This window comes from Canis aureus, chromosome 35 (assembly GCF_053574225.1).
Source record: "Canis aureus isolate CA01 chromosome 35, VMU_Caureus_v.1.0, whole genome shotgun sequence".
Taxonomy (NCBI): domain Eukaryota; kingdom Metazoa; phylum Chordata; class Mammalia; order Carnivora; family Canidae; genus Canis; species Canis aureus.
In genome coordinates this window covers 17,066,943-17,092,171 of record NC_135645.1, presented here as the reverse complement: position 1 = coordinate 17,092,171, position 25,229 = coordinate 17,066,943, and the positions used below count along the sequence as shown (strand labels likewise).

General features: G+C 36.2%; 1 protein-coding gene across 3 annotated transcripts in view; it reads right to left on the bottom strand.

Annotated features, from left to right (window-relative positions):
* Nucleotides 1-25,229, bottom strand: part of MORC1 (MORC family CW-type zinc finger 1) — a 184,230-nt gene that overhangs the window by 142,950 nt on the left and 16,051 nt on the right. For all 3 annotated transcript variants that reach the window (XR_013372621.1, XR_013372620.1, XM_077884615.1), the window contains exons 6-9: nt 24,773-24,881; nt 20,502-20,661; nt 18,355-18,460; nt 1,551-1,676 (exon numbers count right to left, since the gene is read on the bottom strand). Coding sequence is in view for 1 of the 3 variants with exons in the window: in XM_077884615.1 (XP_077740741.1) it covers nt 1,551-1,676; nt 18,355-18,460; nt 20,502-20,661; nt 24,773-24,881 (501 nt within the window). In the remaining 2 variants the exon portion in view is untranslated. The remainder of the gene's footprint in view (nt 1-1,550; nt 1,677-18,354; nt 18,461-20,501; nt 20,662-24,772; nt 24,882-25,229) is intronic.

The following is a 25,229-nucleotide window of genomic DNA, read 5'->3' as shown; positions in this document are numbered from 1 at the left end:
AAATATTGCCATTTGCCATTGACATGGTTGAAACTAGAATATTATGCTAAGTGAAATAACTCATAGAAAGACAATATAATTTCATTTATATGTGAAATATAAAAAACAAATCAACAAACAAGACAAAACAGAAACAGACTGATACTGATAAAAGAAACAAAATATTGGTTACCAGAGGAAGGAGAGGTTGGAGGCACGCAAAACAGGTGATGGGAATTAAAAGGGACAAGCTTCCAGTTATAAAAAAAATAAGTCATCAGAGTGTGATATATACCATAGGGAATATAGTAAAAATACTGTAATAACTTTGTATGGTGACACATGATAACTAGACTTATTCACCAGGGCATACAATTAAGAGATCTATAACTTTAATATTGATATTGGTATGAGTAATTGCAAGATCCTAGGACAGCCACTACTTTTTCATGGAAAAAAGACAACATAACAAATGTAGGTCTATTAGAAAGTTAGGTGGTATAGGGGAAGGAGCATTGAATGAATTGGTCAAGAATTTGAAGCCAGAATACTGAGCTCTTGTCTGGTTGTGACATTTCCTGATCTCTGAGATGGTGATTATTAAACACAACCTACAAAGTCGCCACAAAAAACAAAACAATGCATATAAAAAGACATATATATATATATATATATATATATATATAGAGAGAGAGAGAGAGAGAGAGAGACACAGCATATAGGCATTAAATGTTTCTCCCAGTAGATATTAAACTCCTCAAAACCAGAGCTAATCTTACCTTTTTTATGCTTTGGATAATCTTTGGATAACTGTTTTGGTGAGTAAATGAAGACCATCCAGGAAGAATACACACACACACACACACACAGACTGTTATGATTGCATATATAGTTGGGCAAGGTAAATTTTATAATATGTAAATGTTGGCTTCTAAAAAGTTTATGTTGGTACAAACCTCCGGTTACAAAATAATTAAGTCATGGGGATGTAGTATACAGCATAGTTAACAATACTATATTGCATATTTGAATGTTGCTAGTGATTAGATCTTAGAAGTTCTCATCACAAGAAAAATTTGTAACTATGTCTGGTTATGTATGTTAACTAGTTTATGGTAAAATATAAGTGAACCAAATTTGTGTTTATAAATATGTTCATTCTACACATAATATATACACACATATATGTATGATTTAATAGTTCAAATACCTTGGGTAAACAGAACACATAGTGAACTATGATTTTTTTAATGGAACTTATCATAAACAAAGAACCTAGGATTCATAAAACAATAAATTCCTACTTGGAATGATTCTCTAACTTCAGAGAGTTCACGGCAGTGTGTTGTTATTATGGCCAAATATTTGTTACACATGATTACTCTTCAGCAAACCTTTCAGAGGCAGTCTGAATTTTATTTACAAGAGTATAAACCTTGCCATCAAATTATAAAATCTTACTATCAAATTGTAAAATTCTTACTATCAAATCACCTTGACAATTTGGGGAAGGGGCAATATTGATTTTATAATAAAAACTCTATGAAGTTAATTGAAAGAAAGTGAGTTACCTGGGTCTGTAGAGGCAATAGCACAGGTGTTTTGTTTTAACTCTTTTGGCCTGAATGAATATTCTCATCCAAGGTTCAAAATACAGAACAGATGTGTAGGCTCTGAATGACCATCTCTCTGGAAAACTAGAATAGAAAATATCAAAAGGCACACTGTAGAGGATGCACCAGCAAATCTTGCAATACTCACATACCTCATTAGGCAGGCTTCTAAATACAAAGGACTATATAAATCACCTATACTTTGATTAGAACTGAATTTTTGTTGGCAACTGATGCTAAGTAGATGTACACCAGCAATAGAAAATACACTATTCATTAAAGCTATTGGATCAAAAGGGTAAAACCAATTCAAACAAACAAAACTATGCCCCTGTTCAAAAATAACAGGAGGGAAAAAAAAATCTAGGCCCCCATGAATAAGAAACATTTCCATGAAGTTACTATAAACAGAGAAATACAATAAAAATGTTTAATTTGCATAGGAAATCATGAACAATAAATATTAAACTTCATTCTGTAAGTGCAATAAGTATTAAGTATTTATGGCCAGCTGAGGGGAGAAGTCTGATGATGTGGTGAGTGAGAGAGGAGAAAGGAGAAAATTAAAGGACAGAAAGGCAATAAAGCAGGAGCAGACATAACGTAAATAGACTTGTGAAGGAAGCTACCCTTGTAAAACCACAGGTTGCTGGGAAATCACTGTGTTGCTGTATACTAACTCCAGGGACGCTCCCTATTAGAGCCCATTTATGAACTGTAAATCCTCTCCAATTAGATGAGAAATAAAGATCAAAAACAAGCCCAGCTGTGCTTGGGAAGTAGTGTTCTTTATCTACTGGGCCCCAGAAAACACTACTATGAAGGGTACAAGGTCAAACAGAAAGGAGGGAGCCCTACGCCCACCATGTTTACAATCCTACTTCAGTCCAGAGGGAGACAAAGATGATGAAAAAAAAAAAAAAAAACAGAAAGCTTGTCTAAGGGGGACTGCTCAACAGAGTCACAGACCACTGCCAGTTACTCCATAAGAAAGGACAGAGCTTTAAGGAATTTCCCAAAATGAAGATAAAGCCGGTAAGAAATCCAAAGATTTCCTGGCTGGTCATAAGTTCCTTTAGGAATTCTTTTAATTGTTTAAAAAGAAATTATTTTCAAGAAAGACTTGAGTAGAATTTCCCAATAAATATATATATAAAAGTATCTGGTCCATGGCTATTATTCCATAAATACTACTGTATCTTGAACATGACCAGAGAAGCTATCTGCATTATGGTATAGCACCATAATACCATGGGTGGCTTTTACTACACCAGAAGTTACACAGTCAAGTAAATCCTCACCTGTTAAAAGAAAAAGGGGGGAAAAAGTGTCACCTTGGGACACTATAAATACTCCAAGGGCTTCAAATCCTTTCTGGATCTCTTGATTAAAAATTGCCCTTAGAACCAGTAGCTTTCTTTGACTCTCCTAAAAGCTAACATATTTCTGTCATTTGAGAGTAAAAGTCAAAAGTAATTCAGAGCCAAGTTTGAGAATTTGAGAAATAATGATGAGAGATCAAATTGGGCTAGACAAGTTTAGGTTTAAAAAAGACATTATACAAAAAATAAAAAATAAAAATAAAAAATAAAAAAGACATTATACAAAAAAAAAGATACTATACAAAAACAAATAAGGAAACAAGTATTTCTACCATTTGATAGCTCACTTTTTGTCCTCATCCAATAAATATCTATAGGTAAACAGGCATAGCAGGTGTGCTGGTGATCCTCAGGATGTCCTCTATGTTAGGAAATTCACTGGAAGGGCTCATGGGATTTAGCACAGATCCTTGGAGATCTGGCCACCACTTAACTTGGGCAGTGGTGGGCAGCCCCACCAAGTGCCAGCTGTAGTTAGTGTAGGCATTGAGGATCACTCTCAGTACTCTAGATATGGGTCAGGCTTTCTTATACCCATTCCTTGGCCATTTTTGGCTAACTCCTTTTACCCTCCTCACAGCGCAACTTGAGATCTCCTAACCTCTTAAAGCCTTCCCTCACTCTGCAAGATTGGGTGAATCATGTGGCTCTGGTGCTCCCCTTCTTCTTCTGTGACTCCCCATCAGAGCACTTGCCACTTAGTGGTGTGTCACTGTCACTATTTTTAACTAGTTTACAACCCCTCCAGGTTGTAAACCCACGAGGCTAGCATCCTCATCAATAAATACTTGTTGCATCAATGATATTTATTCAGGACTTTCTTGGCTTAATTTAGAATGAACAACAGGGAGTTCCCTTTACAAGAAAGACTTTTAATGATTGATCATCTTCAATGATGATACTATCAATTTTTTATAAATAAAGCCAGTTACTACGGAAGCTGAAATAGAAGTGTACTAAGTTATCTTCAAAAGATGTAAGAAAAAAAAAAGATGTAAGAAAAAAAATACTGTTATTTTCCACCAACCAGGAACTACTTCACATATTTTTCTCAAGGAGTGTTCTCTTGTTTGCTTTCTTTTCTGTCCTGAATCTTGCCAGAAGTGCCATATCTCTTCATCTGTATCTCTCTCTCATTTTTCTATTTAACTGGCTATAATCAACTAAAGAAAGGAAGAGAGGGTGCTCCCCCCCAACAGGTGCATGCACAGTCACATGATAGATATGGGGAAGTAAGAGTGTTTTAAGCCAGAAACTGGCTTGAAAGTTTGTGGAATATAACAGCAGATGGAATAGTCTATGCGTTTGTCCCTTGCTCAGCATTTGGGAATTCTTAAGAAGTCTCTAAATCAGTCTCCAGCTGTGGCTGTGGCCTCGGTGTGGCCTCTTTCTTCTCCCCATCTATCCACAATGTTTTGTTGCTGTTTTAAGTGTTGCTCCATATGTGGCCTATCATGGGTAGGTTGGTGTGGTCACCAAACTGTAAAGGACAGGAAAGGGACCAGAAAGAGAGGTCTTGTGGCCGTATCATATCTCCTTTATCTACTAATTCAGATTCTCTGTGGCTGGAGTCTGAGAATGTAAATTTTTTTAAGTTACCCAGGTGATTCCTTTAACTCTGCAAGTTTTGAGAATCACTGCTTGGTAGACATGCTGGACAGGGCAGTATGTAAAAATGGTTGTCTGAAAGAGAGAAGCAGTATTTGGATATAGGACACCCTCTACATCTATCCACAATGGGTACACAGACAACGGGCTCCCATTGAACTGCCCTTGTAAGGTCCACAGTTGACAAAAATGACTCTAAACTCCAGGCAATAAGTTAGATTCCTTTTGGAATAGCTCAGAAGTGCCACATTTTTATTCATGAAAATACTGCATATTATAACCAAAATTGTTTTCTAAATTTATTGCTAAAGTCCCTACAAAATCTCTGAGGAGTCCTTAAAGTTGAAATTAACAAGGCCTATATTATCTTGAATATAAGGAAGTTCATAAAGATTTTTAACTAGTTTAGATTCTGAACTATGAAGGGGCTAACCAAATTTAATCTTAGGGTGGATTATACCTAAGAGAAATGTCAACTCAAAGAGGTAATTTAAAAGAAAAGTTATAAGCTATGCAAAGTAATGAAAGTGCTTCTGTCATAACCATGCTATATGGCAAGCAGCACATTATAATTTGAAGCTGTAACTTCAGTTAAGACATAAACTAGAGACATTATGGAATGCTGCCCAATGACTGTCAATTTAGGAACACACTGGCAATGTGGCATCTAATTTCAACACATTACTTAGCACAAAATTTCAACTCCATTATTCCACATTATATCATCACTCTCAGCGTTGTTTTTTAAGATGGGTTCCTCCAGTTGCCTGAGATCCTAAGCCATGATGGATTCCAGGGGTATGACAAGCCCCTTCAGTGACAATTCAGTGACAATTCCATGACATGCCTTTTTTACTAGAGTCTATGCTTTCTTGCATTTTCTCATAAAGCTGAATATGTAAAATACTTATAATCTTAAAAATACAAGTCACAAAAGCAACATGGCACAGGGAAATCACATGCATAATAGAACAGGTACAATGTTCACATGGTCTTAACCCCTAAAAGGGAATCAGGGAAAATGTTATAGAAGTGATCAAGTCTTCACAATTTGGAACCCAAAAGAAATTTCAAAGGTAACAGGAGCACTTCACAAAATTTCCCAAAATCCCCTCTTGCCCCTAATAAAGATCTCCAATGATCTTCAAGGATAGAGGAGAGTAGAAGCCACTACTAAGAGCGCCAGTACCATCCAATGAAAGTAGATACTTTCACACATCCTTAGAAAATTACCTAGACATTGGCATTCAATTCAGTTTACTTGAATTCACTTGTTGCTTGTTATATATCAGACACTGGGTTAGTTTCCAAAGTACTATAACAGTAGTGCCAAAAAGAAGTGTTGTAGGCAAAAGCAGAGTGGAGGCAACTAAAATGCATTTGGAACCTCCATGTGCCAGGTACTATGCCTATTCTATTTCTACAGCATTGATACTAAGTAGATGATGCTATATACAGTCTCATTTTGTAGATGTAAACACTGAAGTTGAAGTTCAGAGACCATAGATAATTTATCACTAGAATGAAAGCTCTCCCAATAGAATTCAAGCCATTTTGGGGCAGAGATATTTGTGTTTTTTTCCCTAATATATCACCCAGCTCCTAAAACAGGGTCTGACAATAAATATCTACTGAATGAGTGAATGCAAAATGAATCCATCTACAGCAAGCTACTCAAGGGGAAGAACCAGGACTGGAAACCAGTTCTAAGCAACTATAGAGCCCATTCTTTCTATAATGTACCAGGTGCTTCCAGGGAGGACTGGCCTGAGGAACGGTGCTGCAATGTGACTTGGAGTGGTGGGCATCAGAGGATCAACAGCCGCACCTCCCAGGACTCTCCTGCCTGTGAGCTTGAGGTTCTGGTTCTTTCAACTTAATGGACAGAACTGGATTCAAGGGTCTGGTGTCCACATTTTTAAATTTTGTTTGTACCTTACTAGACACAGGAAAAGTTAATATGGCAATAGACTGCAAATGCCCCTCCCCACAATCTTCAGTTTGGCTTCATGTCTCTGCTGACAGATCATGCCATTACATATAGGACTATTTAAAAAAAAAATCAAAGACATAGACAGAATCAAGTTGGGAACTATGAACACATACTGGTCTCTTGCCAACAAAGAATAGTAAGGAGCCCTGTGTGCCTAGAGAGGAGTGGGACAAGTAGTCAGATTACAGAGGACAATATCACATAGGATACAGCAGAGCATTATAAAGACCTTCACTTTCCCTCTGAGTGTAAAGAGAAGTCATAGGGAACTCTTGTCTAGAGAGTTTTTTAAAGACTGCTCTGGCTGCTAGAATCGCAAGGTTGGCATAATTTTCAAAGGATGAAAGGGTGGGAGCAAAGAGACCTGCGGCTTGGTGGAAGGCCCTCTAAAATAACCCCCGGGGAGACTTGACAGTGGGCTAGACAAGGATAGCAGTAGAGGAGATGCTAAACGACTAGGTCTAGATCTATTTGAAGGCAGAACCAATGTGAAATAAGCAAGTTAGAAGTCCCCCAAGAATCTGCAGGACAAGATTCCTGAGTATGAAGAATTTTTAAAAAGTCAAAACCCACAGATAGACACTTTGTGGAATTTCATTTAAAGTTAAGAGAACTCCTAAAAGCTATTTGGTGTGGGGGTGGGGGAAGGAATGAGTAATTTACAAAAATTCAGTAATGACATCTACATCAGACTTCTCATTAACAACATGAATTCAAGAAGTCAAATGAGCAATAGTGCTGATGGAAACTTTAATTTTTTTTAAAGTAGGCTCTACGCCCATTGTGGAGCCCAACTCTGGGCGTGAACTCACAACTCTGAGATCAAGACAGGTCTAAGACCAAGAGTCAAATGCTTAACCTACTGTGCCACCCAGGTGCTCCAAAACATTGATTTTTGAATCAATGTTTCTTTATTCATTTAAACAAATATTAATAAGGAAAGGAAAAATATAGACACTTTTAAGGATATAAGTTTCCAAAAAACTTACTTCCAATGTACTCTGAAATAGTTATTTGAGGATATAACCCAGCAAATGAACTAATAAGTGAATAAAAAGATAAAGGATGAAAAATGGTGTGGTAAGCAAAGAAAAATAATATATCTTATAATTTAGTCTAAACTATTTCTGCAGGGTATGATATAATATTTTAAAGTGTTATAAATAAATTCAAACAGAATAATAATCAGAAAAGGTAGAACTGGTATGGAAGCATATTAATTAACTCTACACTATGATAAGAAAACTAAATTTAGATATGTTTATTTAAAATGTAAGGTAATCCACTGTGAAAAACAGAATGGAACAAATAATTTTCAAATACTGAAATAGAAAAAAAAATGAAACTTCCTTCTTGGCAAAAAAAAAAAAAAAAAAATCACAAATCAACCAATCTCACAAAGGGGGAGAAAAAAATTAGAACAAAATTAAACAAACAAACAAACCCAAGACCAAACCAATGACAACCAAAGAACCAAATTAAATATAAAACATAAAATGAGAGGGCAAAGTCCAGCCATAGCAGATGTCATAAACTAGATAAATTTCCTATTAAAAGATAGAAGCACCTAGACTGAGTCACAAATCTAGTTATATGCCATTTATGAGACAAATTGAAAATTAAACACACTGTTGAGAATAAAACAGTAGAAAAATATATGGTAAGAAAAGTTAACCAAAATCAAGCAAACATAGGTTAATGTCAGACAAAAATAGAAACAAAGTTATTAAAAAGTATTAACTGGATACAGAGGATATTTTATATTGATAAAGGTTCCTTAAGATGTGTATGTGCCATAGATCTAATGACTCAGAAACATATACAGCAAAAATTAGAATAAAAAATATAGGACAAAAACATAGGCGCTATAAGACTCACTGCTCTCAGAAATTGAGAGATTGAATAGGAAAAAGAAATAGAAGAACTGAATAATTAAAAGCTTGATGTTACAGAACCTTTTTCAGAGATTCACAATTTTTCCAATGTTTAAAACATTAGGCCACAAGAAATCTCAACAAATTTCAAGGAGCAGATATAATGTAATCTACAGTCTCTGATCACCATATAATAAAATCAAAACAATAAAAGGATATTTGACACCACCCCCCAAAAATCTATGTACTTGTAGATTTTTAAAATACTTTTTAAAAGTAACTCTTGAGCTAAAGAGAAAATCAAAATGGAATTTATAAACTATTTAGAAATAAGCAATAATGAGTAAATCTTAAAAAGCTGGGAGGGCCACCTGGGGGGCGCAGTTTGTTGAAATTGGTTTTGGCTCGGGTTGTGATCTCAGAATGGTGGGATGAGCCCTGCATTGGGCTCCACACTCAGCAGGGATTCTGCTTCTTTCCCTCTAACCTTCCTTCCACTCGCATGCTCTCTCTGCCTATCTTTCAAATAAATAAATAAATAAATAAATAAATAAATAAATAAATAAATAAATAAATAAATCTTAAAAAAAAAAGGAAAGAAGCAATAATGATAGTTCTACTTTTGAAATCTGTAGAATAGAGCCATAATGCAGGAGGTGGGGCTAGGAGGATGCATAAAAGCCTCAGTTTAGTTTAGCAAATGAGGTTGAAAGTAAACAAATAAAAGATACACCTCAAGGAAGCAGAAAAAGTAAAATAAATCCAAAGAACGTAGGAGAAAATAAGAAATATATAATATAAACCTAGTAGACTTAAAAAGAATCCAAAATTATTTTGTTTCTAAAGACATTTGAAACAACTACACCTCTCTGGCCAAGAAAAAGAGATGGCCTAACATGCAATAAAAGTAGTAAAAGTGGATATAACTATAGGATTGGATAAAACAGAAATTTGATACGAATATTTTATCAACAAATTTACAAATCTAAATAAATATTTTTATAAGAAATTATAAATGACAAATTTGACCCAAGAATTTTTTAAAAAGACTTGTTGATTTATTCATGAGAGAGAAAGGCAGATACATAGGCAGAGGGAGAAGCCGGCTCCTCACAGGGACCCCGATGTGGAACTCGATCCCTGATCCGGGATCACACCCTTAGCCAAAGGCAGATGTTCAACAGCTGAGCCACCCAGGCGTCCCTTGACCCAAGAATTTAAAAATATGAATAGATTAACAGTTATAGAACAATTCAAAATTAATGAAAGTAAAAACAAAGACAGTGATAAGACCACAGATTTTTCAGAGAATATCTACTAAACCCACAGGCAAACAACAGGCTCATTTTATGTAAACTCTTCCAAATCAACAAAAGAGGTGAAAAACTTCTCAACTCACTCTACCATAATCTGTACACCAATACTAAATAAAGTATAATAAAAGCATAATTATAGCCCAGTCTCATGTGTAAGCATAAGGGCAAAAAATATTACATAAAATACTAGTGAAATTAACACAGTGAATACTACTACATCATGAACCATTAGGGTTCATTTGAGGAATGGAAGGATGATAGTTCAATATCACAACTTTACTAGAATAATATACTATTTAAACAGTTTAAAAGAGAAACAATGAAATCACCTCAACAGATGTCAAAAAGCATTGACTTGACACCAATTTCCTGATATGAAAAATAAATAAAAGTCACTCAATAAGCTAGAAATAAAATGACTTCCTACGTTTGACAAAAGGCATTGATTAAAAGGAATAATAACTAGAACAAATATCACACCTAACGGTCAAAGATAAAAGAATTCCATTAAGATAGAAACAAACCAAAAATCATGTCTGTTATTACCACTCGGAGTTAAATAATTAGTTAGAACAAGAAAATAGAATAATAGAAATGAAGACACAAAACTATCATTATTTGCAAATAAAGCTTATAGAGAAAATCCAACTGAAAACTATTAGAATAAAAGAATTTAGTAAATGGTGAGATATAAAATCAATAGTCAAAAGTCAATGGTTTAGGAATGCCTGAATGGCTCAGTCTATTAAGCACCCGATTCTTGATTTTGACTCAGGTCATGACCTCAAGATCATGGGGTCGAGTGGAGTCTGCTTTAGAGACCCTCTGCCTCTCCCCCAACTTATTCATTCTCTCTCTCCAATAAATAAAATCTGTTTTTTTTTAAAGTCAATGGTTTTCCTTTCTGCACATTAACAATAATTAGAAAAAGCAGTGGAGAAAAAATCCTTTTTGAATGCCAAGAAGTCATAATACCTATGAACTTAATAAAAAATGTACAAGACCTATATGAAGATATAATAATATCTAACAATTATTGAGTATGCACTCTGTGCCAGGTAATGATCTAAGCACTTTTAAGTTCATACATCGCCTAAGCTTCATAACAACCCTATAATACTACTATTACTACTACTACTATTGTTATTGCCATTTTCAGATAAGTAAATTGAGGCTCTGTAGTGTTAACTATTTTCCCTAAATTAGCACAGCTTATAGAACTATAAATTGAACTCAGATAGCCTAACTACCAAAGCCTGATTTTTTACTATGATATATATAATGATGTAGAACTCCACTCAACTATATAAAAGACTGAAATAAGAACAAAAACATAACTGTCAGTTCTTTCCCAATTAATCCATAAAGTCAATGGACTACCAATCAAAATCCCAAGAGCATTTTTTGTAATAAAACTTGAAAAGCTGATTTTGAAATTCATATGGAAAAGAACATCTGCAAGAACAATCATAATATTTTTAAAAGGACAGTGAAGGAGTACTTGCCCTACCAAATATCAAAACACATTATAAAGGCTATAGCAATTAAAAAGTTTTAATGAATTAAGAGCAGAAAAAATATATGAAAAGAACTAGGCCATCCGGAAACAGATCCATATATGATGAGAATTTAGTTTATATCATTAATGCATTTCAAATAAATAGTAAAGGCTGAACTATTTTAAAAGTGCTATATCCATTAGAAAATATTAATCTGTCCTACCTCATGTACACGCCATGCTCAAAAAATAAATTCCACATAGATTAAAAAGCTACAGAAATAAACTACAAATACTAAAAGAAAATATATTTGGTTAAGGAACATCTGAGTTTAGTAACACAAAAGAAACTCATAAAGAAAAATAAAAATATTGACAGATTTGACCTTAAAATATCAAAAATTTCTATTAGACAAAGGACAATACTAATGATATTAAAAGTCACTTGGAGAGAGAGGGAAGAGAGTGTATGTGGCTATAAAAGGCAAGAAGAAGGATCCTTGTGCTGATGTGTTGGTGGATTTGCACCAGGCTGGGTAGATTTCATCATTGTCAATACCCTGGTTGTGATACTGTATTGTAAGTTTAGCAAAGTAACAGCAATGGGAAACCTGAGCAAAGGGTACACAGGCTTTTTCTACATTATTTAACTGCTTAAGAGTTGATAATTATCTAAATACAAATTTTAATTGAAAAAAGTCAAATGTCAGAGCAGCTAGGTGGCTCAGTTAAGCACACAATTCTCAGTGTTGGCCCAGGTCATGATCCTGGAGTCCTGGGATCAAGTCCTCCATTAGCTCCACACTCAGTGGAGAGTCTGCCTGAGATTCTCTTTCTTTCTCCCTCTGTGCCTCCCTGCTGCTTGCTTGCTTGTACTAGTGTTCTCTCTCTCTCTCTCTCGCTCTCTCAAAAATAAATAAATCTAAAAAAAAAAAAAAAAAAGACTAAGTGTCAGACTGGAGAAAATATTTTCCTCATATTTAACATCCAAAGTAATAATAGCTAGAACCAAATAAAAGTTCCTAAAAAAAAAAAATCAATAACACTACATAATAGAAATATACAAATAAAAGTGAAAGATACAAGCGAATTATGGAAGCAAAGTAAGCATCCACAAAACATTAAAATATAATCAATATTGCCAAAATCAGAAGAAAACAAAGCGCAGAGAAATAATCTACCTGGCAAAATTTTTAAGGTTTGATTACATCGTATCTTAGTGAAAATGGGGCATTGACAAAACTCAGCTCATTGGTTAGGTGCACAGACAGTTTAAGCTTTTTGTACAGTAATTTAGTACTATCTATTTAAATTTAAAATTACTACCACTTAATCTGGCAATATTATTTCTGAGAATCGATAATAAAGAAATAGTTGTGCAAGTGCCCCAAAATAGAACCATAAAGATCACCATTGTTAAAATAGTGAAAAAGTGAAGTCAGTCTAGGGGCCCATGAGTTTTGAGGTACAATACATCAATGTAAAATAACTGAATATTACAAAAAAGTGTTATATACCAATGTATAGTAATTTATTGCTTCACATCCATTTTTAAAAAGTCATTTTAAAAAAGAGGAATACGATTATCCAATGAAAGAAACCAGGATTCCTTGGAGGAATGGTCAATTGTGTTACAGCAACAGAAGTATAATATGAGCCTGGAATATCTTATGATGCTGAAAATGTTCAAAAATGATGGTGATATGTCAAAAGAACACAAAAGCCAGCTTGAACAGGCTCCCAGTAGCCAATTCTAGGACAATTTTAACCACAAAATTAATACTGATAGTAACAGATTATTACCCTTAAAATTAAAAGGAATGCATGGGTCCCTGCTGTGCATAAAGAGAAAAAGAGGGAGAAGATGAATGATGAAGCAAATGTGATAGGATATCACCATCTGGGGAAGCTGAGGCAAAGATATATTGGAATTCTTTGTATTATCTTTGCAACCCTGTTGGAAAAGTTGAAATTATTTCAAAAGAAAGAGCTAAGGAGAAAAAAAGTATGAATTTAATATAAACTGAAAAATCTAGATGATATACTTAAAGATCCCAAGCTGCAAAATTATTTCTATAGTAGAAGAAAGACTGGAGGGGTTGGGGTAGAAAATGAGAAAGCACTGTTATACCGATTTATATATTTATGCACGTTTGAGTAGATTTGAATACACTCATATCTGTGTACTACTTAAGGCCCACTCCACCCTCTGCACCAAAGACTACTGTCCCTGGAGCAGGGGCTGGGCCACCAAGAAGACCAAAGTGAAGAGTGAGATACAGGAGAGCGTAAAACTTACACTTGGATCCAGGATTTGGCGGCATACCTTCTATGAAATTTCAAGATCTCGATTATGAAATTATAATTCTATACTGGTATCCACATAAAGAATTCTATGTCCTGGGATGCTCGAGTGGCTCAGTGATTGAGCATCTGTCTCCAATTCAGGGTGTGATCCCAGGATCCAGGATCAAGCCCCAAATCAGGCTCCTTGCAGGGAGCCTGCTTCTCCCTCTGCCTATGTCTCTGCCTATCTCTCTGTGTCTTTCATGAATAAATACATAGAATCTTTAAAAAAAAAAAAAAAGAATTCTAAGTCCTATGAATTAAATTTAAAACATCTGAATTAGAGTCATTCCATACCTGCTGTCCACACAGACTCTCTGGGTAAGGAATACCGAAGGAGAATTATAGCTCTGTCGATTTTGCAGACGCCAACTTATACTAACCCCACGTGAGGCATCTTAAACCCTCCCATCTACCACCTGTCATCTCCATTTGCTCAGTCCTACTGTATTCAATCAATAGGGGACCTCTGCAAATTACTCTGATTTTAATCATCTGTGTGATTGTTACTAAAAGCTACTAACAGCCATCAGGGAGAAGGAAAGAACAAAGTAACTTGATTTTGTTTTGACTACTTCAAAGGGTGGGGGGGACTTGGGAGGGGGTAAAATTTGCAAAAATTTGAGATGTGGGACATGGTCCAGAGTTCCAAAAATTACAACATAAACTAACAAACATTGTCTAAGCTGTCTCTGAAGAAACATCTTGTTTCCCATCATTAGTTCACTATTATTTTCATTAATATTCCATATTCTCACCCCTTCCCCTGCCACTTTGTTCCAAAGTCTTAACTTTCTTTTGATTCCTTCCAAAGTTATTTTTCATGTTGTCTTCTTCCCTTCCCTTCCCTTCCCTTTTAGGCACTTTGCCTAAATTTAACATGGCAGATTCTTTCCCTGCGGATACAGCCCACTTTCTGCATATCACCCTGAAACTATGTATGATTCCCTGGCACTCTCCACATGCCACATTCACAGATTCAAATTCTGATTTAATATATCACACGTTAAATACAGACTTCTGCTGATTCTGAAATTCTGAGATGACTTATCTATCTACATAATTTTTTTTTTAATTTAAGTGAAAACAGGTTGTCTTTACAGTGATGTTGCCAAAGCAAATGCTACTGCCTCTGTGCTTGAACATCACTCCTAATGAAATTTTCATGAGGTTACTGTCATCTTGAAACAAGGCCCCGCTGATGGTTGGATGATGGTTGTAGACCCTCATCCCAAAGCCTTAGCCCGAAGCAAAAAAAAGGGTTTGGATTGCAATTCAAATATTCACAATAACTGTATGAAGATTCAGACACTTTGACTCAGTAGTTCCCTTCCAGGGAATTTGTCTTAAAAAAAAAAATTCAAAAGAAGAGAAAAATCCATCTGCCAGAAAATGTTTATTTCAATATTACCTATAAATAATGTGAAACAGTGAGACCAATGCTACCATCCAAAAATATAGAAATCGTTATGTAAGTTAGAATGAATCAATTTAATGGACTATTATAAAACCACTTAGTAAGAAATCATTATGAAATGAGACTTACCAAGACTACATAATAACAAAGTTCAGAAACAAATTGTAAATGAAAAAAGGAAAATGAGAAATCACACTTAAAAAACATTAGAATCGAATAACAAAAATTAATAATCAGGGCAGCCTGGGTGGCTCAGAGGTTTAGCACTGCTTCAGCCCAGGTCGTGATCCTGGAGATCCAGGATCGAGTCCCACGTTGGGCTCCCTGCATGGAGCCTGCTTCTCCCTCTGCCTGGGTCTCTGCCTCTCTCTCTCTCTCTGTGTCTCTCATGAATGAATAAATAAAATCTTTGAAAATAAAATAAAAACTACAGGAAACAAAATATTTTTTAAAAAATTCATAATCAATTATGATATATAAATTATTTTCTTTAAAATTTTTTAAAATATTGTTTCACTTTTGACTTTATAGTAAACCAAACAGGTAGAAAAAAAACACAGAAAAAAAGCTGGAAAGCTTGAATTTTCCTATTTCTATGTAGAAAATTAAATTATTTTCAGAATCAGCAGGACCACACCATCTAACACCAAAGGTGGAAATTGCCTAGTTGCAAGGTTTGAAACTTGTTTTGAACAGATGAAGAATCATGCCCAATGACTTTAAGGGGACACAATAACCACAAGAAAAAGAAGGGGCAAAGGAGTTATTACATTGTAAACTACTTGTTCTCGAAACCAAGATAATATAACTGTACTTGATTAGAAGTTCAAAAATCAGAAGTCATAAATGGAAGAAGAATCAGAAAAAGATCCATCTTTGACTAGAGTATTCTTTCAGCTGCAAGAGTCAACGTTTTTCTAGTCCCTTCATGAAGAGGAATTGGGTGTTAATGTCAGAGCTCACTGACTTTTCAAAGGGGAAAACTATACATCATTCCCCCACAGAAGGTGATACTGCTGTCCCTCCTTGACACTATTGTGAGACTCCTCAGAAGCCATGAAATGTATAGATGGCACCGTTGGCAGAGAAATGATGTCTCCTCTTTATGACAATGCATCCTCATAAAAATCCCCCACCCTGCCTTTAAAAGGGTTTTCTTATGATTAAACTACAAACAAATGTTGCTGAAAGACCAAACAAACAAAAAAGAAATCCAATGTGGTCAACATTCCAAAATTAAATTATACATATCCTGGGTCTGATCCATTTTCTTCATTTTGTGATTAAAGCTTAAATGGCTTAAGAAGCTTCTGACTCGATTAAACAATCTAGAAACAGTAAGAACTTTTTCCCAAAGAAATTAGCTGTCAAATTATTTCTCTAATAATGTATGTGTTTCCTGATGCTGGTGCTGAAATGCCAAGGCACTCTGACAGATAACTGTTTGAAGACTTGGGCTCTAAGCTTTTAAATAGCATGAGATGTTGGGTTTGGATACAGCTGTTAGGCAGAAAGGCTGGGCCAACAGGGGAGGGGGAGGTGGTGACAGAGGTGCCAGTAACAGTTCTGCGCCTCCTTTCTGATATCGGCGTGTTAATGCTGCCAAAAGGGTCCCCAGCATTTGTACAACAGTAATGAGACTGGATTTTTTTTTCTTTTGGAAAAAAAAATACCTTCATTTCTGTGTAAATTAAGAATTACTGTTATAACAATGAAATGAAGAAAAATGTAAATTAGAAAAAAGTAGAAAAGATCATCTGAAAGTACGTTATCAAACGTTACATTTTCAAACTGGGGATGGGACCTTCAAATTTCACCTCAAAGACAAAAGTAAAAGAGGTTCTTTGTCAAGTTTATGTAGTTACTCAGGTCTCAATATCTTAATCTAAAACTGTATGGTCCAATGTGGTAGCTACTTGGCCACATGTGTCCAAACTGCTGCATGCTATGTAAAGCACACACTAGGTTCCAAGGATTTAGTAGATAAAAAAGAGTATAAAATGTCTCATTAATATTTTACATATTAAAATTACACTTTACACCAGATTAAATAAAACATTATTAAAATTAATTTGACCTTTTCCTAATGGGGCTACTAGAAAATTTAGACTTCATATATGGTTCATATTTGTGGCTCTCATTATATTTCCATTGGACAATACCAGTATTTAATTAAAATGAATCAGATTGGGAGTAACTGGGTGGCTCAGTCAGTTAAGTGTCTGCCTTCAGCTCAGGTCATGTTCTCAGCGTCCTGGGATGGAGCCCCACATCGGGCCCCTCCACCTGCTCATGCTTTCATGCTCAATCTCTCTCAAATAAATAAAATTTATTTTTATAAGATTTTTAGATCAAATAAGATTGAATTTAACTCCTTCCAATCCCTTCCAGCTCCAGAGTTCTCACACTAAGAGACCATGGGCTCAGGCTGGTAAGTTTCAAATACAAAGTTATTTTAGAGAAATTTAAGTTTAGACATTGTTTCATTATTTCTCCACACTTTTTACTCATGTTCTCCCATTCCTTTTTTTTTATTCTTTTTTTTTTATTTATTTATGATAGTCACACACAGAGAGAGAGAGAGAGGCAGAGACACAGGCAGAGGGAGAAGCAGGCTCCATACACCGGGAGCCCGACGTGGGATTCGATCCCGGGTCTCCAGGATCGCACCCTGGGCCAAAGGCAGGCTCCAAACCACTGCGCCACCCAGGGATCCCTGTTCTCCCATTCCTTATTCTGTTTCCTTATTCTCCCATTCCTACGGATCCCTAATAGCCAAGAAAAATGAATGTGTCATTTTTTTTTTTACTTGTAAACTGCAAGTATGAAGTTCATAGGGTCATTCTGAACTGTCAGTTGATCATATTTCTTTTTGCTTTGTACCATACTGATGCTCATTTTTAATGACATGCCATGAATAATGAACTCTGAGGGGTTTTTTTCAGTTTTAATATTCATAGAATAGGAGTTTCAGAATTAGAGAAGCTTACAAGCGTTATTCCAGTGGTTCCCAAGTGTGCTGCTACCTCTGAATCACCTGGGGAACATGTGAAAAATGCTGATTCCTTGTCCTGATAACTGGAGCTCAGCAGAGTCTGGGATAAGACAAGATCCTATACTTCTTAAGAAGCTCTCCAGGTCATCCAGAGGGTCAGCCAGGTCTGGGAATCAGTGGTCTAGCCCCACTATTTCCTCTATAACTGAGATAAAATGAATTGCCCTAGTGCTAAGGCCAAGGGGCCTCAGACCTAGAGCCAGGATGCAGAGCTCCAAAGCCAGCTTGCTGCCATTATGGAGAGACATCCTGTCAAACACAGACACTACTCACTCCTCAAGGGCTCCAGCCACCAGTATATCTTCCTTGTCCGTCTTAACATCCAACTCTGGTTCTCCGCTAAGCAAGAGCTTCAAGTTATAAATAACCAGCAAAGTACCTAGCAGAGAAAAAAGGACATTTGACTTGTTGATACTTCACACTAAGTGTTAGTCATGGTGCTATTATCTCATCTACGGAATTAAGCCTACTCTAGACCAAATTTCCTTGCGTACTTCAGTAAATAATATGCTTGGATAAGTTCCAAGATATAAGTCTTACAGCAAATTCCATTCTCTGCCAAAGAGTGTGGAGTTTTTCTACATTATACTGCTTATTCCAATTCTATTCATTATAAGTCTCTCAATGTGGATTCTTAAACTTTGGCACTTTTTTCATAATTTGCATTATGAAAATTGTTAGGAGTCTGAGCTAAATTTGCATTATAGGTAAAGCTCTCGTCGGTGGAACTGAAATCAATGCACATAAGAACAAAGATGAATTTTTAAAATTTGTACAAATATGAAGAATTGCTTTAGCCCCTATTGTAGGTGTTGGCAAACTTTTTCTGTAAAAGGCCAGATAATAAACATTTCAGGCTTTGCAGGCCAAACGGTCTCTGTCACAACTAACTAATCACAACTCAACTCCAACATTGTAGCACGAAAGCTGCCACAGTGCATATAAATGAATGTGTGAGACTGTAGTCCACTAAAACTCTATCTACAGAAACAAGTATGGCTGGATTCGATCCTGCAGGCAGCAGTTTGCTGACTCCTGCCCCAAAGCATAGTTAACAGAATAATACAAATTCTTTACAAAATTGATTATGATACCAGCAGGATTGTCAGAGAAATTAAAAGAACAACCAACTATACTTCTCTTGGTAGTACTAAAACACAAGAGAGAACAGCACAGGACAGTGATTAAGAATGCCTGTGTCTAAATCCTGAATCAACCACTGATTTAGCAGTGCAATGACTGCAGATAAAGTTCTTAACCTCTTTGAACCTAATTTCTCTAATTTACAGTATATCTCATAAATTATTTTGAGAATTAAATGAGTTAATTTTTATAAAGCACTTAGAAAAATATTCAAAAAATAGTACCCTTCATTAGTATTTACATGAATATTTTACAATTAAAAGTCAACTAACAAATTACATTAGTTTTCCTTAAAGTATACCACATATAGGGACACCTGGATGGCTCAGTCATTTGAGCACCTGACTTTTAATTTCAGCTCAAGTCATGATCTTAGGGTTGTGAGATCGAGCCCCAGATTGGGCTCTGTGCTGATTTGCTGCCTGCTTAAGATTCTCTCTTCCTCTCCCTCTGCCCCTCCCCCACTGCTTGTACAAACACTCTCAAAATTTAAAAAAAATGAAATTAATATTTACTGAACTGCTACTAGATTTAGTCTAACACAAAAGGGAAAGGATGACAAAAATATCATTGTTAAACAAAATGCCACAAATTAGAGAAGAAATTTTGAAGGTAATACAAGCCAAGTCAGAAACAAATTTCTCAAAATTTGACTATAAACATTCCATAAATCAAAGAGTTGCAAAAAGGAAATGCACAGTTTTCTCTAGAGTAAGATTCTTCTTGTTCTAGATATGAAAGGTAGAAGTCTGGAGAAAAACTGACACTGAAAAATGTTAGTAGACTCAGTGCCTTCTACATGTTGAGTAGAAAGCTGGTACAGGCTGAAAGAATATAGAAATACAGAATATACAGAAAGATCTGTTAATTTGGAAAATGTCCACAAAGCTTTTGCTAACTCTCTGCCTCAGACAACTGGATTCACTGGCTTATACAATGCTAACTCTCTTATACACATGGGATCAACTCCTAACTTTGCTATGTAGTGCAGGGACTATGGATTCCCTATGGTCACAGACTATGTCATTGTCTTCGCATCCAGTCTGCACCAAGCTCATGCAAGTACAAATCATTCACCCAGTGTCAGGGACTTAGAGCTATTCATATTTGGATTCACTTAAGACAGAATTCATACGGATAAAATGAATGACTGCCCCCATGTGAGATCCCGCATGGTATTATAAATAGAAAAAATATAAAAGCATATGTAAAGTATCTTTTGAAAGACATTAAAGACAAATACTTTCAACAAAACTTCAGAGTTTTGATGATCTTACCACATTTCCCATAGATCACATCAAACTGCTGCATCAGTTCAGCTTCATTTCTAAATGGAGAGTACTTAAAAATTATAGACAATTCTATTGAGAAGTTTTGAGGATCATCTGTGACAGATTCTCTGGTTCTTGTTAACCATGAAGGTATTGGAACCACAACCTATATAAAAAAGAAAACACATCAGTTTACTATGAAATACACAAATAAATACCATCATCCTTTTGTCTGATCCTAATTCAGTCCATTCTTCATCTAGCCAAAATTACAAAACACAAAGTTAAGAGTTTAAGTTTATTCTTATTTACTTTAGTTTTATAAGAAAGAGACACATAACAATTATGTATACTTAGAGTTTTATTCAGAAATGCTCCATTGGGGATCCCTGGGTGGCGCAGCGGTTTGGCGCCTGCCTTTGGCCCAGGGCGCGATCCTGGAGACCCGGGATCGAGTCCCACATCAGGCTCCCGGTGCATGGAGCCTGCTTCTCCCTCTGCCTATGTCTCTGCCTCTCTCTCTCTCTGACTATCATAAATAAAAATTAAAAATAAATAAATAAATAAATAAATAAAAGAAATGCTCCATTGTATGATGTGGGGACAGATGGAACCTACTTCAGCTCCTATTGAAATATGGGAAGGATGGTAGAGGAGTGCTAGGTGGTACCAGCACTCTAGAAGTTGAACAGTCCATGAAAGCATATCCAGGAAAATCAATCTGAGGCCAATGTTGGAAGAGAAAACCAGCCAGTTTACAATTCAGAATAAAAGGCTCAGAGACTGATGGCATGAGTTAACTCAGGAGGTGGGATCAAGGGAGAAGAGAACTGGAAGTAGCATCCGGAGCCCATCTGGCACTAGTGCCCCTATCTTCACAGAGACTGGATGCTTATTTTCTAGAAAGAATGGAACAAAGCCTTTCTAGATTAGAGGATATGTCAGGCACAGTTATTAGGGGGACATTACTGAGATCAGAGGGATGAAAAGCGTACACACTGGATGCCGAGAACCCAGATCTCATCTCTCATTTGGGTCCCAGAAAGCTCTTAGCCAAGCCTTCAGGCAGAAGACTGTAGGAGTCTTCCCTGAGATATCAGACTAGCCCCAAAGGAAAGACATAAAATTACCTTGAGGGTTTCCCAATAATACAGCACAGCTAGAGCTCACTACTGTGATGCTCACAGCTGCCAAGCCTCCAACCCCAATCCTACTCTCGCAGAGCTTTCAATCCAAATTTTATTGGAATACTCCTTAAAGTAGTCAGGATTGATAGCCATCTGAGAAAAGCCTCTAATATGATAAATATAGACCAAATAAACAGGCACAAGCAAAGCAAATCATTTGAAACAAAAACCATAGGAGGAAGATGAAAATTTCAGGGGAAAAGAAAAGTCAATCATTGTTAATATCTTTAGAGTGCTAAAAGGAAATATTGTATCCATGAAACAGAACTATATGTCTTTAAAAAAGAATATTGAGAGAATTTAAAAACACTTCTTGGAAATGAAAAATAGGACTATAGAAAAAAAATACATGAAAAGGTTGGAAGATAGATGTTAGAAAATCTCCCAGAGAACAAAACAAAAATATAAAGAACAGAAAATAGAAGGGAAAAGATAAGAGAATTAAAAAACTAGTTCCAGATGTCCAAGCGCTAAGAACAGAAGTTGCAAATATGAAAGGAAGAAAATTATTAAAGATTACAGAAAAACATCTCCTAATTGAAGGACAGGTATTTCCAGATTGAAGGTGTCCAATATGCAACCAGCACAATAGATGTGAATAGAGCTACCCAGAAGCAAAATACTTAAATCAGAACTTTGGAGACAAAGATGACTCTACTGACTTTATTTTTTTTTTTAAGATTTTATTTATTTATTCTTGAAAGAGAGAGAGAGGCAGAGACACAGGCAGAGGGAGAAGCAGGCTCCATGCAGGGAGCCCGACGTGGGACTCGATCCCGGGTCTCCAGGATCGCATCCTGGGCTGAAGGCGGCACTAAACTGGTGAGCCACCAGGGCTGCCCTCTCTGACTTTAAAAAAATAGAAGCAGGGGGCGGGGGGAGAATATGTCACACACAGGACTCAGAAATTAAAATGGCTTTAGACTTCTCAATGACAATGCTAGAAATAAGAAAATGATGAAGCAATGGCTTCAAATTCCTGAGGGAAAATTCACTCCAACCTACAAATAACACCAACCCAAACTATCACTGAGTGCTCAGGTAGGTTAAAAATATTTTCAAGGACATGAAGTCTCAAAATACTTGACCTCTCATGCACCTTTACTAAGAAAGCTAACAGAGGATTGTTAACAAGGGCAGATCCTGGGAGGACAGTGGAACACTAGCCATGGAAAGCAAGAGCGAGAAGCAGCACAGGAGAAGACTCCAGAGCAGAGTCTTCAGGAAGATGGGGCTCAGCCGAGCACAGTTGGAGACTGGGGTTAACATAGTGACAAAGACAGAAAACCCAGCCAATATTTAGTGACAGTGGTAGGTACATAGAACACCAAGCATACAACTAATAATTCCAAGGAAAAGAAAACATTGCGCAGAAAAAGGGAAAACCAGTTTATGACGTGATATAGTTGTGAATAGTGTTTATACAGACTTATAAATACTGAACATTAGCAGAAATAAAATGATAATGCAGATATGTTGAGGGTGGAGAATAGGAAAAGTGTGTATGTGTGATATGAACACAGGAAATAATATATATAAATCCCTTTATAATGAGCAGTTATCATATAATACATCAAATCAAGAAGCAGTAATACCAGTATGTTATATAGAGACACACGGAAAAATACTGAAAAATAATCAGCTAAAATTGTTGAAAGAGACTGCCTGAGTAGAAGTGGAAATAGGAAGGGGTTGCCGGTTTTAGTTTAAAAAAAAAAAAAAAAGGGAATGGCCCATTTTAGGAATGCTATAACCTCAGCTCTGGCCCAATTTTCCATGCCTTTACATACATAAATGGCAACATAAATACTTAAAGCATTGCTTTTCCTTATAGCAGTCTCCCATTCAGCTACTCCCTATTGCCTACAGATTGTTCCTTACCAGGCCCCCCTCCATTGCTGCCAGTGCGCATGCTGCACCCCTGCGGAACAACTTCACATCTCCACTGTCCTTCCAAATCCTATACTCCTGTCCAAGTGTGAGAGTTGCTGCACGCCACTTCTCTCCACATACCAGCCTTTCCACTGCGAAGGGAACTCTCTCCATAAAACCCTCATTGACCAATCAAGGCTCTCTAATCCCTCCATTTATCCCATTGCTTTTGACAATTCTGTAACAGCAGAAGTGCATACTCACTGGACAGAATTGTTTATAAACATCCTCATTTTGTTATGAATCCAATTCACATGCATTTGCCTATATTTTGTGACTACTTTGGTCAGATGATCTTTCACTGGTTTTCTCCCTGCCACAGGATCTAACCATGCTGGGTAGTTTGTTTACCTGCATTCGCTGTATTGAATTACACGGACATTCTGAATAGTAAAACTCAGATACTGCTAATTAATAAAGTACAGCTAGGTCATCAAATGGAGTTGAAATTATGGTCGCCGGAGTTACAATTTTTACTCTATTTTGCACTCAGTTTCTTTAGATTTTGTATTCCTACCCTTTTAATCCAATATTTATCTTCATTATTTTTTTAATTTTTAAATTTTATCTAAATTAAATTAAATAATATATAATGTATTACTGGTTTCAGGGGGAGAAGTCAATAATTCATCAATCTTATATAACACCCAGTGGTTGTTATATCATGTGCCCTCCTTAATGCCCATCGCCCAGTTACCCCATCCTTCCACCCCCCTCCCTTCCAGCAACCCTCGGTTTGTTGCTTATGATTAAGAGTCTCTTATAGTTTGTTTCCCTCTCTGATTTCATCTTAATTTTTTTCCAATATTTATTCTTAAAATGATAATCCATTTATGGCACAAATGGCAGAAGTATTTTGCAGGCTCCTTCCAAAAAGCTCACTGTGCCAAAGGGAGCCTCTTATTCTGGGAGATTTGGGCACATGGATAATGAAAACATTCTGAAAACTGCTTACGAGTTAAAACCCACTCAAGAATGGTCAACAGGACAGGCCTCCAATGAACCCAAAGCGTCCAGCCACCCTCTCTCCATTTCCCAAATACATTTCTAAATTTCTCGATCATAATCAGAAAAGAACTGTTGTAGATTCACCTCCTGAGATGATAAATGAAAACAAGACCGTTACCATGGAAACCAAAGGAAAATCTCAACTCTTACCTCACTAAGACCTTCTGTTTCACAGAATGTCTGAGAAAAAAACACACAGGTCATCGTTTCTTCCTTCTTTGTGAAAAGAATAAAGTCCTTCCCGATTCTCATGGATCCACTATATTAAAAATTGAGAACATGCTGGTTTACATCTCAAATACTATAAAGAAATAGGTGGATTCATCACTGTGATGAATTGTTCTTTGATAGAAGTAACTCCACTGTTTTGCTGACCCATCACCGAAAGGGTATAAATGGTTTCTTTTTCCCTCAAAGTAGAGCAGATGGATTTGAACCAATCCAGCTCTCCACTCTTGCTTGAGACAAGACTGCCAAAAATAAGGTGCTACCCAGAAATCAAGAAAAGAACAATCATCTGTCTGCAGCAGGTGACACATAGGTGATAATATACCCTTGTCCTCACCTTACACTGAGGCAGACTAATAAAATAAGCTGTGAACACATA